Here is a 13,872-nt window from a genome sequence, read left to right as displayed (position 1 = left end):
AGACTCAGATTCTGTACATCGGGGGTGATCCCCCGAGCGATATTCCAATTGCAACAGAGGCAACATATTTAGGGATCAAAATCACATCACCAGTTAATAAGATTCCCGAAATTAACATCAACCCGGTTTTAGATAAAGTGAATTCCATCTTAGAGCGACTTAATCATCTTCATTTATCATTATACGGCAGAGCAAACTTCTTAAAAATGATGGTCCTCCCCAAATTTCTTTATTTAGAACTATCCATTTAGAATTTCCTTTCAGTTGCTTCAAAAGACTTGACAATATTTCCTCCAGATTTTTGTGGGGGTATAAGCGACAGAAGGGCTCTTAAAATGGCACTTCAAAGAGTCATCGGGGGATGGGGTATCCTTTATTTCTGATTTTATTGGGCATCGGTTTTGCAATTTATCTTTCCCTTAGTTGTAGGTGAAAAAACTATTGCCCTGTTACAGCCCATCAATTTATAATGTTGCTATTGACGAAGAGGTCAACAGTTGTTTCCTTAAAATTCTAGAACCTAGTTATTATAAACAAAATAAGTTTAAAGTGCTGATCTCTGCTTTCTTTACCTGGAGACGAATCAAGCGTCATTTAGGGCTTCCTCAAATAAATCGCTATACTCCTTAAGACTCAGTTGGTCTTCTCTCTATCGTTTTTCGAGATTTAATTACCAGGAATTGACGTCAGCTAGGTATTAAGAGTTTAGGGGATTTGTTTCTAGATGTCCAACCCCTGTCTTTTACTGAGATACAAAGTAAATATGGTGTGCAAAAAAAGGATTTCTTTACATTTTACAAATTTGTAGCTACTATGTGTCATTTGGGCAATATAATTCTCGGTTCATGAAAATTCCCCTGATAGAGGGGATGGGAAAAGGGATTTCCATTGTTTTTTTTTTATTCAAAGCTAATACAGCTACTGCCAGATGATTTAGACCAATGTCAGGATAAATGGCGAACCATCTTAAACTTAGGGTCAATCGATCTTCATCCCTCTATTATGCTGGCTAACGAAGTTTTGATTTCAGGTAGGATGCGGGCTCAGCATTACATGGTTTGGTATGTTTTGTATTATTCTCTCAGGAAAGTTTCTAAATGGTGTACCGGCGCTGGAGCTAGCTGTAGCAGATGTGGCTGTTATGCTGCAGACGCCCAGCATATGTTTTTTTTTTTTAGGTCTTAATATTTCAGTTCTGCTACAGTCTATCCAGCAATTTCTGATAGAGAGACTTGGTTCCCCGATAAGTATCTCAGCAGAGTTGGTGATGTTAGGCATCGATTCTAATGTTCAAGATAGACCTAAAGCACGTGTTGCATTTCTTTTTATATGTATGGCTGTCCTACGTGCCTGTATCACCAAGGACTGGATATCCCCTGATCCCCCGTTATTTTCTTCATGGAGGGCACAGTTATCCATGTATAATATTGAAGTGGCTATACTTAAAACTAAGAATACTCGCAAGAGGATTACAAATCTGGGCCCCCATAACTGAATGGATATAAAGGATTGTACCTCTACTTGTTTCTTTGTATGTAAATCTTGGCAAAAGATTAGTTTGTATTTTTGGACGCTATTTCTTGATTTGCTTATGTATTCAACCCGCATTCTTTTTCTCTCAGATGTTGATTGTATTGTTTTGTTTATCGTTCAGGTCTCTGTTCATCTTCTGCTTCTTGCATAAAAAATAAAAACTTTAATAAAAAATACATTTTAAAAAAAAGATACCATTCTAACCAACACAATACATCCAACGTCCTGGTGCGCTTTTGAGTTCCTAGTGAAATATGCAGACATCAACACTGCATAGCTAGTATAAGTAAGTAAAACACTTACTTTTCAGGAACATAAAAGTACTTCAATACATAAAGTCACATGAAAGAATAAACCATCACAGTAAAAAAACGTGCCTACAAAACCTCAAAACATTTCATTTGGACAGGATCCAGCGTCACTTTTCCTAATTTTTAAAATGTGCCATCTATGAGGCCATAGCACAGCAGACTAACAGATTATTCAATTGTTGCAGGAATAATGGAGCTGGTCTACACAACCTTATATTAAACATTTTAAAAAGGGGGAGGACACATTTTCTGCATATCTAATGTATTTTGCATGTCTTGAGGGTGACTGTGTAAGAGTCAGAAGGAAGACCAATTAGTGTTTTGTCATCCCAGTTATATAAAAAAATATCCATTTGTATGCAGTAACCCTAAAGCTAAAACCACAAAGCAATCTGTCCGACCAGTCTAGGTCTTTGGAAGACGGGGGCAGGGGCTTTAATCTGTAAGTCAGTGTTGCACTCCATTAGAAACAAATTTAACTATCATGAATTTAACCTCCCTGGCCTGAAGGACTATAGTAGTTTGAAGGCATTGGATGCCACATTTTTGTATCAGAAGGTGATCATGCAGTTCAGGGATAAACTATGTACCCTCCTACTCCTGGTTAAACTGATCATAGAATGGGGATCTTTAGAGCCATGCATTGAAGGCAATTCTCAGTTGAATCTTTGAAGTCCCTATTAAAAAGGGGATTATACTTACTCAAATATTTCTCTACACCAACAAGAAACTTTACCTCTATTCAAAGAGGACATACCTCGGACCAGTCCTCCTAAGCAGGTATGTATGGGAAGCACTATGTTTCAACCTGATTAATGAACCTCTTACTACTGGGTAGTGGCAAAGCTAACAGGCCAACCCACAACCTACATTCAAGGTCCAAGAACCATGTCACACAGGAAGACCTGCCCAAAAGCATGGTAGTAAATGGTCTGAAGAATTTGTTAAGTAAACTTGGTCGACGAATCCACCCTTAGCAAGGTTGCAAGTGTGAGTAGGATGGCCCTTTAAAATGCTCACATGGAGCTCCCTTTAACCAAGGCCTCCTGTTTGAAGAATATTAAAACAATTCAAACAATTTTAAAAGACAAAAATAAAACTTTATTACTTTAATAAAACTTGGTGAAAGGTCAACAGAAAACAGCAAGATAGACAGGTGTAAATCTTTGACAAAATGCAACATTAATGTGTTTAAATAAGAAGGTGGTCTATTGTCAAAACAGGCAGGGTAAGGATTTCACTTTGTACAAGAGAAAGTAACACTGTAAGCTTGCCCTACAAAGCACACACAAGTGTTCAGAGGGTCCTTCACAATACAAAACATTAGTATGGCCAACAGATAGCAAAATTGGTATTTACCCAATTTAAAACTTTCCTTCACTGCATCAGATTCACAGCCTTCCACGGTCCTATTGAACCCAGAAATCTATGTCTAAAACAGTCAGGACATTGGACTCTGTGACAAGGCAGTATTGACAAGCCTGTTCCCCCCCATGAATTCTGAAATTAAGATTTAATATTGAATTTTGTACAAGAATAACATTTTTTCATTGAATGGATCCAAAGAATTAATCCTTTTACTTTTCTGCCTTCATTTTCCACCCTGCTGACTTCTCTGGTATAAGTGCTGCTGAAGTCAACCAACTTTGGTATTATTTATCGAACCATAAAGGTTTGAAAAAAATACTTGGACAAAAAAAAAAAGGGAAGCATAGGCAGCAAAGGAGATCACAATATCAAATCATATTAGTTACAGTGGGCTGTAAGCAAATCAAATATAAATAAATCAAGGGAAATTCCCTTGGAAAAAATAGTGATGAGTGAAGAGTTGGTGGACGGAGGGCCAGTTCAGAGGAAGGGGGAGCGAGCAAAGCTGGATATTTATACTAGTGCTGCTTCGGAGTTAGTTTAAATGTCAAATAGCTCATTCATATAAGTAATGTGTACTAGACAAACTTCCTCCACACTGCAATGACAAATCCGATATATGCTGAATATTAAAGAAGTGACAGTTTGAGATTTCAATGTCCAAAACTCAAGTAAACACATAAAAAGCAAGTTAAAGTCAAGTGTACTAAATACATAAAAATATTTACAGAGGGTTCCCTTTAATGGCCTACCCTGTGAAATGTTAGCATACAAATTTAAAATACACTAGAGTGTATAGCAAAAGTTGAACATGTACTGAAACAAGTGCAAATGGATGAGGATGCACGCCTTCGCACACGCATGCCTAGGTGCCAACCTCAGTGGACCTAAAACTAAATGGATGCCAAAAAGTGGGTCATCTTTGGTTCACCAGACGCTTCCATTCTACTATTTTGGTTCTTTCCATATTGCCCACCCATCAGGTACATTGTGCCCTCGTCCCTCATGCCCACCCGCTTCAGGGGTAGCTAGACAGAATACAACCCTTGCAGGATACAGCTTCAACCGACCATTGTGGTTGTATAACAAAAATGGCAGCCTTCTGTCATCAAAACTGCCAGTACCGCCGATAATGCTTGGTCTAGGAGAAATGCAGAGGAGTTAATGAAGCCCTTTGTTATTGATGCTCAGTTACAATGTATGTACAGCACCTAGAAAGGCAACTATTGTGGGTTACATTAGTCCAAGGGAAAATAAATCTGGTTTGGAGCAAATAAATTGGATACGAAGGATCAAAAATAAGAGGGGTGGCTTATCAACTTTTTTTTGCGCTCAGATTGTGCTCTTAAGTATTCTCTCGTTTAAGTATTAGGCTCCCACTCAGGTTTTTTAACTTTCTACACTCTTAAAATTGGAAAAAAATAAAGTCAAATCCAGGTGTTGCTCCTCCCTGTGCACCTCTTGCTGGTCATGCGTGTTCTTTGTACTCGCTCACATCTTCCATTTCTTTATGAACTTCAAAGCTGTTTGTCTTCAAGGAGTTCTGTTTGTGAAGACCCTTCAGGTTCTGGAGAAGTTCTTCGATGAAGGCCTAAATGGACAGAAGTAGTACAAGCATTTAGAAACATAGCGGTAGTTCATCCAAATAGTGGCGTTTAACAGAATCAATCCTAAATGGGATTGCTGGACATTGTACATTTGTAGCCCTTTTCTGCATTAAATAGGTCTAATTTTCTTCAACATAAAACAGAAGTAAAACTGGACAGGGTTATGACAACCAAACAATTGATTCCTATATCCCAAAGACATTTTTGCCTAAGACTGCCCACAGATCGACATATTTGATGCCAGTTAAGGTACAAGAAATTACTTATGCATTGTGTATCTTAAATATTAGATACCATTTGAAATAAGTAAGGACACTTGTATAGGCAGAGTACCAATGCAGCACTAACAAATCAATGAAACACCTCAAAATAAAATAAGTGGTTCAAAATTTAGTAGGATGACTATTGTAAAACCTTTACTTGGGGTTCCATGGTCAATTAAGGTTACTGGGCAGTAACGGTTACTGTTGCCACCGGGGTCCTCTGACCACAAAACGACTGCACTCTGAGAAAATAAATGTTTTACTCAAGATGGAGCCGAGCAGTCAAAGCTTACTTAAGGAGGGGGGTGTCAGCCTAGAAACAAACTAAAACAATGGGTAGTAATTAATCAATGGGTAGTAATTAATAAATTGCTAGGGCAAGTCTTTACTTTAAAGAAGAAAGCTTTTTTTGCTGGTATGTAAGATATTCTAACTTGTAATACAGATATACACCAAAAAAAAAAAAAAAGAAGAAAGAGGTCAGGTTGTACCATATTATGGGTCCAGGTTACAACCCCCCACTAGGGTTTACACCGCTCTTACGCTAGAATTCTAAGATTCTAACATTTAACATTTTGCCCTCTACTGGGGATGTTGATCTTTGGAACAACTTTGGTTCAGCATTGGACTGGATTTTTAGTCGGTCTGACGTTGCCAGATAGGCCAGCTTGAAAGGGCCAATTTGCAGACTGACAAACACTGGGCCTTTATGTGAAACAGCCCGTCAAGGTCAAATTCAGTTGGCAGAGGTACCCACAATGGCTACTGACCTAGACAAAGAGGGATCTAGACAAATGCTTGAACCAGCGAGTGCTCGGTAAGCATAGCAACTAGTATGTTTCCATTGGTTCTGAAGTCAGAACATCAGTGTCTCAGCTGATAGGATTGGACCAAGGCAAGTAGTCAAAAAACCGATAGCTCCAGGTAGCACCAGGCGAATCGCAGCAGGGAAGTACAGTCACCTAAAGAGCACAGGGAGTGTCCAGTAGGATGAAGGCTCATCTTGGTCGCTTGATGAGACTGGGTTGCCCCTCAACCCACATTGAGGGTCTCTTGGGCATCTGGACTGTGGAACCTCATGGCTCCAGAGCAGGGATACAGATCTTCCACTGAGTTCAATCAGTCGGCTGAACTGGTCTGTGGCACTATGCTGCTACACCCTAGGGAGAGCATTCTTCAGACTCTAGGTACAAATTAGTGGGCCCTCTACCAACTCTCCCTTCTGGGAAGACATTAACCTGGCTCGGTGGATTTGTAACTGCCATTTCACAGGGGGCACTGTTCACAGGTGGTAATGAAGAGGTGGATTTGGCACGGGCAAGGGTACTCGGCCCACTGTAAAGGGGAAGGGCCATCGCTCTGCCTCCAACCACACTTGGGTTTGGTAAAGGGGACAGATGTGTCAGGTAGCGTGTCGGGTCGTAAGAAAGGGGGTTATTATTTGGGGTAGTGAGTCACCCACTTTAAGAACTAATAGCACCAACATGTTAAGGTGAACCCTGAAGTCACTAACTTAACCTAAGCTCAACCCTCTGGGCTATGGCACAGAACAGGCAGTCTTAACTTAGAGCAACGTGTGAAGTAAATATGCAATACCAAAACAGTAATAAAGTCAAAATGTCAAACAAAAATCTCAAACTGAATTACAAATGGAACAACATTTAATATACAAAATGACACCAAGGTAACAAAAATCCGATGAGGGGAAACCAGACCTATGAACTTTTAACGTTTTAATAAAACTAGCACCAAAAAGCATTATGCCAATGATAGTCTAAGGAAGCAGCAGACCAGGACATAGGCACAAGTTTAGGCCAAGCTCGATGGATTACCTCCTGACTTAGTCTATTATGGGCGAGTCAAAATTCTCCGACAGGGCAGGCCGGAAGCTGTATCAGAGAAAGGAGCATTGAACTCCAACACCTTTGCGGAGAGATCTCCTTCAAAGCTCTGAAGGTCTTGGAAGTCCGAAACTCCAAGGGTTCCAACATTTCAGGAGCAGCTCCTCTAGGTTACTTCTAAGGCTGCCAGGGTATCAAGGACCGCATTTAGGGACCAGGACTCATTGCAACAGATACAGCTAACAAGGTCTATCCCATGTCCAGTTTGTACTGGTCACTTGGTCACTTCAGGGAAATAACTCTTGCAGTTTGTGTGTACTGGTAGCCACATTGGAGGTCAGCCAACTGACCTTCGGAATCCACTTCTTTGACCTGGGTCCAATCCTTCAGGGCTTCTTTCACGTCACAAATAACAGGTCCAGTTAGTTTCCTATTTTTTTTGCAGTTTCAAAAAGTGTTTTGAGGGTGCCTTTGGGTGGCAAATTTATGGTGGTCACTAGCTAGGGGGTGGGGTGACTCCTGGCTCCTCCCTAACACCTGGATTAAAAGTTCCCAGGGGCAACCCTACCCACTTCGCAGCAGGTCTTGTTTACCAGACTTCAAATAATCCCACAGTGCCCTCCCTCCCAAAATCCAAGATGAAAAAAACCCTTACTAAGGCTGGTGTACCCACTGAAAGATGCAGCCAGGGAAATGGGCAATCCCCCTCTGTGGTTCCTCAAAACTGATTTGGAGGCTCCCCTTCCACTGGCTTTGGTGCCAGTCTGACTTTGGGGAAGCAAATGTATACCTTCTCCAGGTCTCACCTATTTACTTGTGAAAGGGCAAAACACCCTTTACAAGGTAATAACGTTTCTGAATCCAACAGTCTTCCTGTCAGGGGAAGGAAAATACCTCCCAACATCCAGGTAATTGTCCCTGCTCTGGGAGGAGTTTTCACACGTTATTAAGACCAAATACTGGCATTCCAGCTGTCAAAAGTGAATGCTAATTAACCAGCTGGAGGTCTAGGCAGGTAGAAGGTAACTTCCAAAATTTACATTTCCTTAATAGTTATTAAATATGTTACTTTACCACTGAATAGGACTTTTAATCAATATGAAAAAATTATTTGAATGACTATTTTTGCAGTTTTCTGTAAAATGTTACTTATTAAAGTTTGTAATCTGTGCTTTGACATTTTCTAGGATACAGCCTTAGCCCTACCAGTGAATAGGCTTTGGGGTCCAGTCACTAGAGGAGCATTCCAACTTTGTTTGCCCAGGTTTGACTTTTAAATATCAAGCACCATACCCTAATAGGCGACAGGGTTATTGACAGTTGACTTATTAATATTTATAAGGTGTGTTATGTTGATGGGATTGACCGTAGGGTTGTAGGCTGCTGCAGCGAGGCTACACATGGTAGGCTGCTGCAGCTAGGCTATACATGGTAGGCCTAAAGCCATGTTTTACAGGCCAACCTTGTGGATGGCACCATGGGTGCTGCAGTCGACTGATGGCACTTAACTTCGAGACCCTGGATATATTTCCTACACCATGTACTAGGACTTCTATCAAAGTTAAATATGTCAATCAGGGGTAACGAAAGATAACCATTTTAAAGCGGGAATCACATGAACTGTACTCCTGTTTAGTAGGGGTATGGCACACAGTGAAACAAAACAGCACAAATTGGATCCAGAAAAATGTGAAAAATCAGGTGACCATGCAGTAAAGGCAGATTGATGTGAGATCCATGGGGAAAAGCAGTTTGGGTTGATAATGGGGTTGCTTCTGATCCAGTTTAGAAGGGAGACTAGAGTATAGTCTAGATATTGTCCCTAGTGCGAGTAGGGCCAAGACTCATTTCAGTATGGTGCGCCCCATTTTAAATAGCACCCAAAAAATCTGGAAAAACATTGAGTGGAATGCAACCCAGAATAATTGCTAATGACCGAGATCAAGTAAAGTATTCCATGGAGTGTTTTGTGCTGTTTAAGTGAGTTTCTGGAGTGAGTCCTGAGCTCCCTTTGCCATTCAATTTAAGCTGCACCTCACAGATGAAATGTAACCGGGCCAAAACTGGTCATGGGTTGTTTGCATTTGTTTGTAGAGAATCTAAAATGGTAGTCTGTCCGGAGTATTCACATTTTCAATTTTGAATCTTTAAAATGAATGAAATATATACAAATAATGTATTACATTTTTTTATTTAATTTTGTAAAAGTCAGGGACCCCTGCATAGGCCTCCTGGACCCCCAGGTGTCCCTGGACCCATGGTTAAGAACCACTGCCTTCAAGTCTCATACTTCCCAATCATGGGGGGTGGGGGTGGGGGGGGAGGGACATTGTTTTTGGACCATGTAGCCAACTGATGAACAGCAGAAATATTAAGAGATCAGTTACATAAAAATGAAGTGCCAGTTTTCCAATAAGAGTTATCCGGTGCAATGGTGAGAAATGGTATCAAATAGCCCCTTCATGTTGGCAGAGTGGCTTGAGGATAGGGTTTCAATTGTTAGAAGTCACAGGGTCTCCTCAACTCCAGGGCAGATTGAAAGGCTAGTGGTAATCAATGTGAGGATGTCTACGTAATGGAGCACAGTTTGTGTCCAGTAGCTGGGATGACATTTTTCACACTAAAACCCCTCCAATACCCGGTCCATCAATTTCCCAACGAAGTGTAAAAAACCCAAAACTTAACAGGAAACCGTAATATCGGCCTATCTTGCCATGAAGGGCTTATGGTGACATTTACAAACCATGAGGCAATAGGATGAGTGGTTTATAAAGGTCACTGGATACTGAGGTGGCATTATAAGAACATAGGACACATTTTTGGAATGCATTTATATATTTTGTGAATTGGCTTTAAGATTTAGAGCATTTGAGAGTCATACGTTTAGTATTCATTGTTGCTGGAGATGGCAGATCTCTAGATTGAACATGGTTCCATGGTTACTGGCCTTCCCTAAAGGCTATTTTAAACCGGACTCAGCAAATTTGTGCACCTGTGACAACTTCTCAGAGCAAGACACTTTACATATTATGTTCTTTTGCACTCACTATGACCCCCTGCGCAGAAAGCACATTCTTCCCCTGTTAAGGGGCCAAAATGTTGTGCAAGTAAGACCAGCCCTGGTTTATTTACCAATGTTAGGCTCACCTATAATCTGTGTCGGGGCAGCAAACTTCTTAACTGGGGCAGTCAGACATAGGAATGGGATGACGCAATTAACCCCTCTGAATAAGTTGGTAGTTTGTCTAGGTCGATTACCACTCAATGTAACATTACAGTCATAAGTGTGGTTTTTATCCTTTTTTTATATATAATATTTTAACGGGTTTTAAGCACATCAAGACATGAATTGCTTTTCGATTTATATGATGCTTTATACTGATTTGCTGTCTTATGTTACACTTTTATGGCTCTAACCAGCCGAATAAAGTTGATTTTGACTTTGTGTGCTTTTGTAGAGGATAATGTGCTAATATTTAAAATGTGTTTTATGCAAAAATATGCATTATAAATCACATTTTAAATGGAAAACACATTGTAAGGAAATGAACAAACATGCTTTCAAATGTGATTTTTTATAGTACATTTAACAAAATACAGTGAAGTCTTGCAGACAGGCATCTGCGTTTACGTTATTTATTTTCACACACTGAGGATTCACTGGTAGCTGCTAACATCAAGAATGGGCCTGCAAGGGTGAGCATGTCAGGGGCGTGGTTTAATGGTCTAAGAACAGGACTATCATTGTGAAAGCACAATGGTGTGTAACTTTCTTTAGGGAACTTAGATACCCTGAATTTAGCACTGTTAATTAAGGGACATAATTCACAGTGAAACCTCTTTTCTGTGAAAGATGAGCTTTAAAGCCAATGGCAAACAGTCGATAAGAGGACTCGCCTGTGAGATATTATAGAACACACATACACACAAACACATGCATAGATGCTATTGTCGTAAATGTTGCCATTTGTTTTTTGGGTCTTGCTTGATTGACAGCAACTATTTGGCAGGCGTTATTCGAAAAATTAGTTTTCAGAATTAGTAAAAAGCGACACTGGCTCGGTTCAGATGTTGGTTCACCCAAGTACAGCTGTTGATTTGGACAAACTGTTCCCAGAATAGAGCGCTTACCCTCCAAACATCTGTGATCATTTTGTTTTTTGTTCATCACTAACAAGCAGAAAATGGACCATACATGCCACTGCGACGCTATTACACAGTGCCTTCTGATGTATGTGGTCCCCACTGAAACAACTGAGCCCGCCCCCAAGTCTTTGCTACGATTTTTTCCTTCACAAGAATAACCAAAACATATACAAATCTGTGCACACAATATGAACTAAGCACATCTACTTTCCTCTGAAACGTTTTGTTTAAACAGGAGAGTGACTAGACAACGGTATAAGACCCTGGTTGTATTCACAAATCATGTTCTCTGCAGAAGTGGAGGGACAGAAGTAGTAACTGGACTGCTATTGGCCTCTGGCAGATACAGTGCAGCAATGGAGCTTGGTATGGAGATAATGGTGGAGACCAGGCACAGTCTTAGTGTCAAAGGGTGACAAAGAATGTGCAGACTAGAAAGGTCATTTGGGCATGCTAGCCTGGAATATATAGAGACAGTGTCCTAAGCGCTCAGTGATCTAAGTGTGCAGTTGCATAGGATTTTCTTTAAAATATATATATATTTTTAAATAACCCAAATCAAAATTGTTCAGCCATTATCTTTTAAACATATATTTATTTAATTAAGACTTCTCAAATACATTGGGGAGGCACTACAGTAGACCAAGTATTGCTACTTGATGAAATTATCCACGTAGGAGGATACATCTTTATAGTTACTTTGCTCAAAATTTTTACGAGTGACAAATATAATGGTTAGATGGGATATGGGCCCCTGAACCACAAGTTAAGAATCTCTGTTCTAGATAAGTAAAAAAAAAAAAACGAACACATGTCTGCACACCCACAGTGCATGACATCGTTCACTCTACATTCAGAGTGAGCAATGTATGACAGTGAAGAGTTAGTGTGGGCGCAATAGGAGTGATGACTGGGGCAGAATGATCGGTGTGATTGCACGGTGAGTGGTGTGTATAAGCAGATGGTGAGTTAATGCAGGGTGAGTTCAATTTGAGAGCTGTTCGAGTGCCCAGGGTGAGCACTGTGTTCGCATGGCAAGTGGTGTGTGAGGGCAGAGTGAGAGGTGTGCAAGTGTTGAGGGTGAGGTGGGAGAGTGCAGTGTAAGCGGTGTTTTTGGTGGTATACGAGTGCACCGTGAGGTGGGCGAGTGCTGTGTGAGTGCAGGGGAAACCGTCATTGTTCAGGGTGAGCAGTGAACGAGTGGTGGGCCCAGTATAACAATGCAGGGTACATGGGTGGCGGGTGAGAGGGGTACGAGTGCATGGTAGGCATTTTGTAAGTGCAGGATGAAAGGTGTGCCAACAGGGTGAGTGGTGTGTCTTCAAGTGACAGGCTTGTCAATGTGGATGCAGAGTGAGCTGCATGCTTTTGTGCATGCAGCACAATCAAGCCAAGCCTATTGGCGTTGCCAATGCTTGATGTCTATGTTACAGGATAGCCTGGGTACTGTCTAACTAAACTAGGCCATCACCCAACTAATGCTCTCCAAATGCGTTAGGCAAAACATTTTTCCTGTTGCCGTTTTGTGCTGAGAGCAATTCAGTCAAATTAAACCATTAACTTGGAATGTTTTCTGGAATGTTCCTGTGGGCAGTGACGAACACAAATAGGCTGTTGATGAAAAACCCTTTATTCTCACGATCCACGCTGCGGAAGGAGACCTAACACTTCCAGCCCCCTCATGCGCACGGATCATCTTATTTAAGCTGTCTCCTGCCTAAAATTGCCTTTGCTTCAATAGGTCAGTGTGAAAAAGGTATCCCTCTTTTTTCCCCAAATACTCCCACTTTACAGCTTTAAAATGTTGCCATGTACGCGGCCCAGCTACTACTCCATGCCAATGCTACCCCTGGTTCCTGGCGTAATGAGAGCAGCAACAGAACAGGCATTGGCAAAGCCAATAGGTATCACCTATGCGAGATCTATCCTCTTATTTTTTATGTTTTTAGATGGGTTGCGTAGCTGCTGCGCAACATGGCTGGAGGTCAAGAAAAAACAAGCATTTGCAATGCAATAGGTCTTGCATTAGCGAGAGTTTAAGCTATTGGCATTGTAAATGAATGCTATTTTTATTTATCTGCTTTGATAATTGACACAAATAAAAGCCAGTGTCATTTACAATGCCAATAGCTCAAATTCTTGCAAATGTGAGACCTATTTAATTTTAAAAAACGGCTGCCGTTGTCCCGGGCTGCTTTGAAAGTTAAAGCGCGCATGGCGCTCTGAATATTGCAGGAAACCATTTTGTGCCTGCAGTAGGGGAAACTCATTAAAGAAAATAGTCCTTACAGACTAAATAAGACGTACTGTGTAACAGAAGTAAAAGGGCCAGTCCTCATGGGAGGTTAAAAATGAAGACAAGGCGGTACTAAGGAGGGACTAACAAGCCTATTAACGAATCAGAAGCCAGCATTTACAAAGGACAATGACCAGCCAATGAAAGATATGGGCGGAGATTGGGCAGAGCTTCAACGCCATACTTGAATACAGACTTGACCTAAAAAGATGCTATGACTAGGCCAGAGTTGGAGTCATCCTGTTTTTTTCAATTGAAAGAATGTTGCACAGTGAAGCCAATCAATGGGGAGTAATAGGGGAGCAAAAAGACAGTTTTAAACTTTTTTTTGTTAAAGTATTTCGGCAACAGTGCATGCCTTGCCTCAGGCGAAACCGAAGTAAACAGGACTTCAAGTACCCCATATGCTCTATCTATTGTTTCCATTCCTTCCTCAAGCAAAGAGTAGGCTTTTGCTGGCTGAATGCAGAGAGCAGAATCAATCCTGCCAAGTTATTAGGGGTCAAA

General features: G+C 40.9%; 1 protein-coding gene across 2 annotated transcripts in view; it reads right to left on the bottom strand.

The window, feature by feature from the left end:
• Positions 1-2,922: 2,922 nt before the first annotated feature.
• LOC144781570 (protein phosphatase 1 regulatory subunit 14A-like) overlaps positions 2,923-13,872 on the bottom strand; it is a 230,867-nt gene continuing 219,917 nt past the window's right edge. For both annotated transcript variants that reach the window (XM_078660480.1, XM_078660481.1), the window contains exon 4: positions 2,923-4,803. In XM_078660480.1, coding sequence (XP_078516606.1) covers positions 4,681-4,803 — 123 coding nt within the window. In that variant the 3' untranslated portion in view covers positions 2,923-4,680. The remainder of the gene's footprint in view (positions 4,804-13,872) is intronic.

This window comes from Lissotriton helveticus, chromosome 9 (genome assembly GCF_964261635.1).
Source record: "Lissotriton helveticus chromosome 9, aLisHel1.1, whole genome shotgun sequence".
Classification (NCBI taxonomy): Eukaryota; Metazoa; Chordata; class Amphibia; order Caudata; family Salamandridae; genus Lissotriton; species Lissotriton helveticus.
This window is presented reverse-complemented; position numbering and strand designations above follow the sequence as displayed.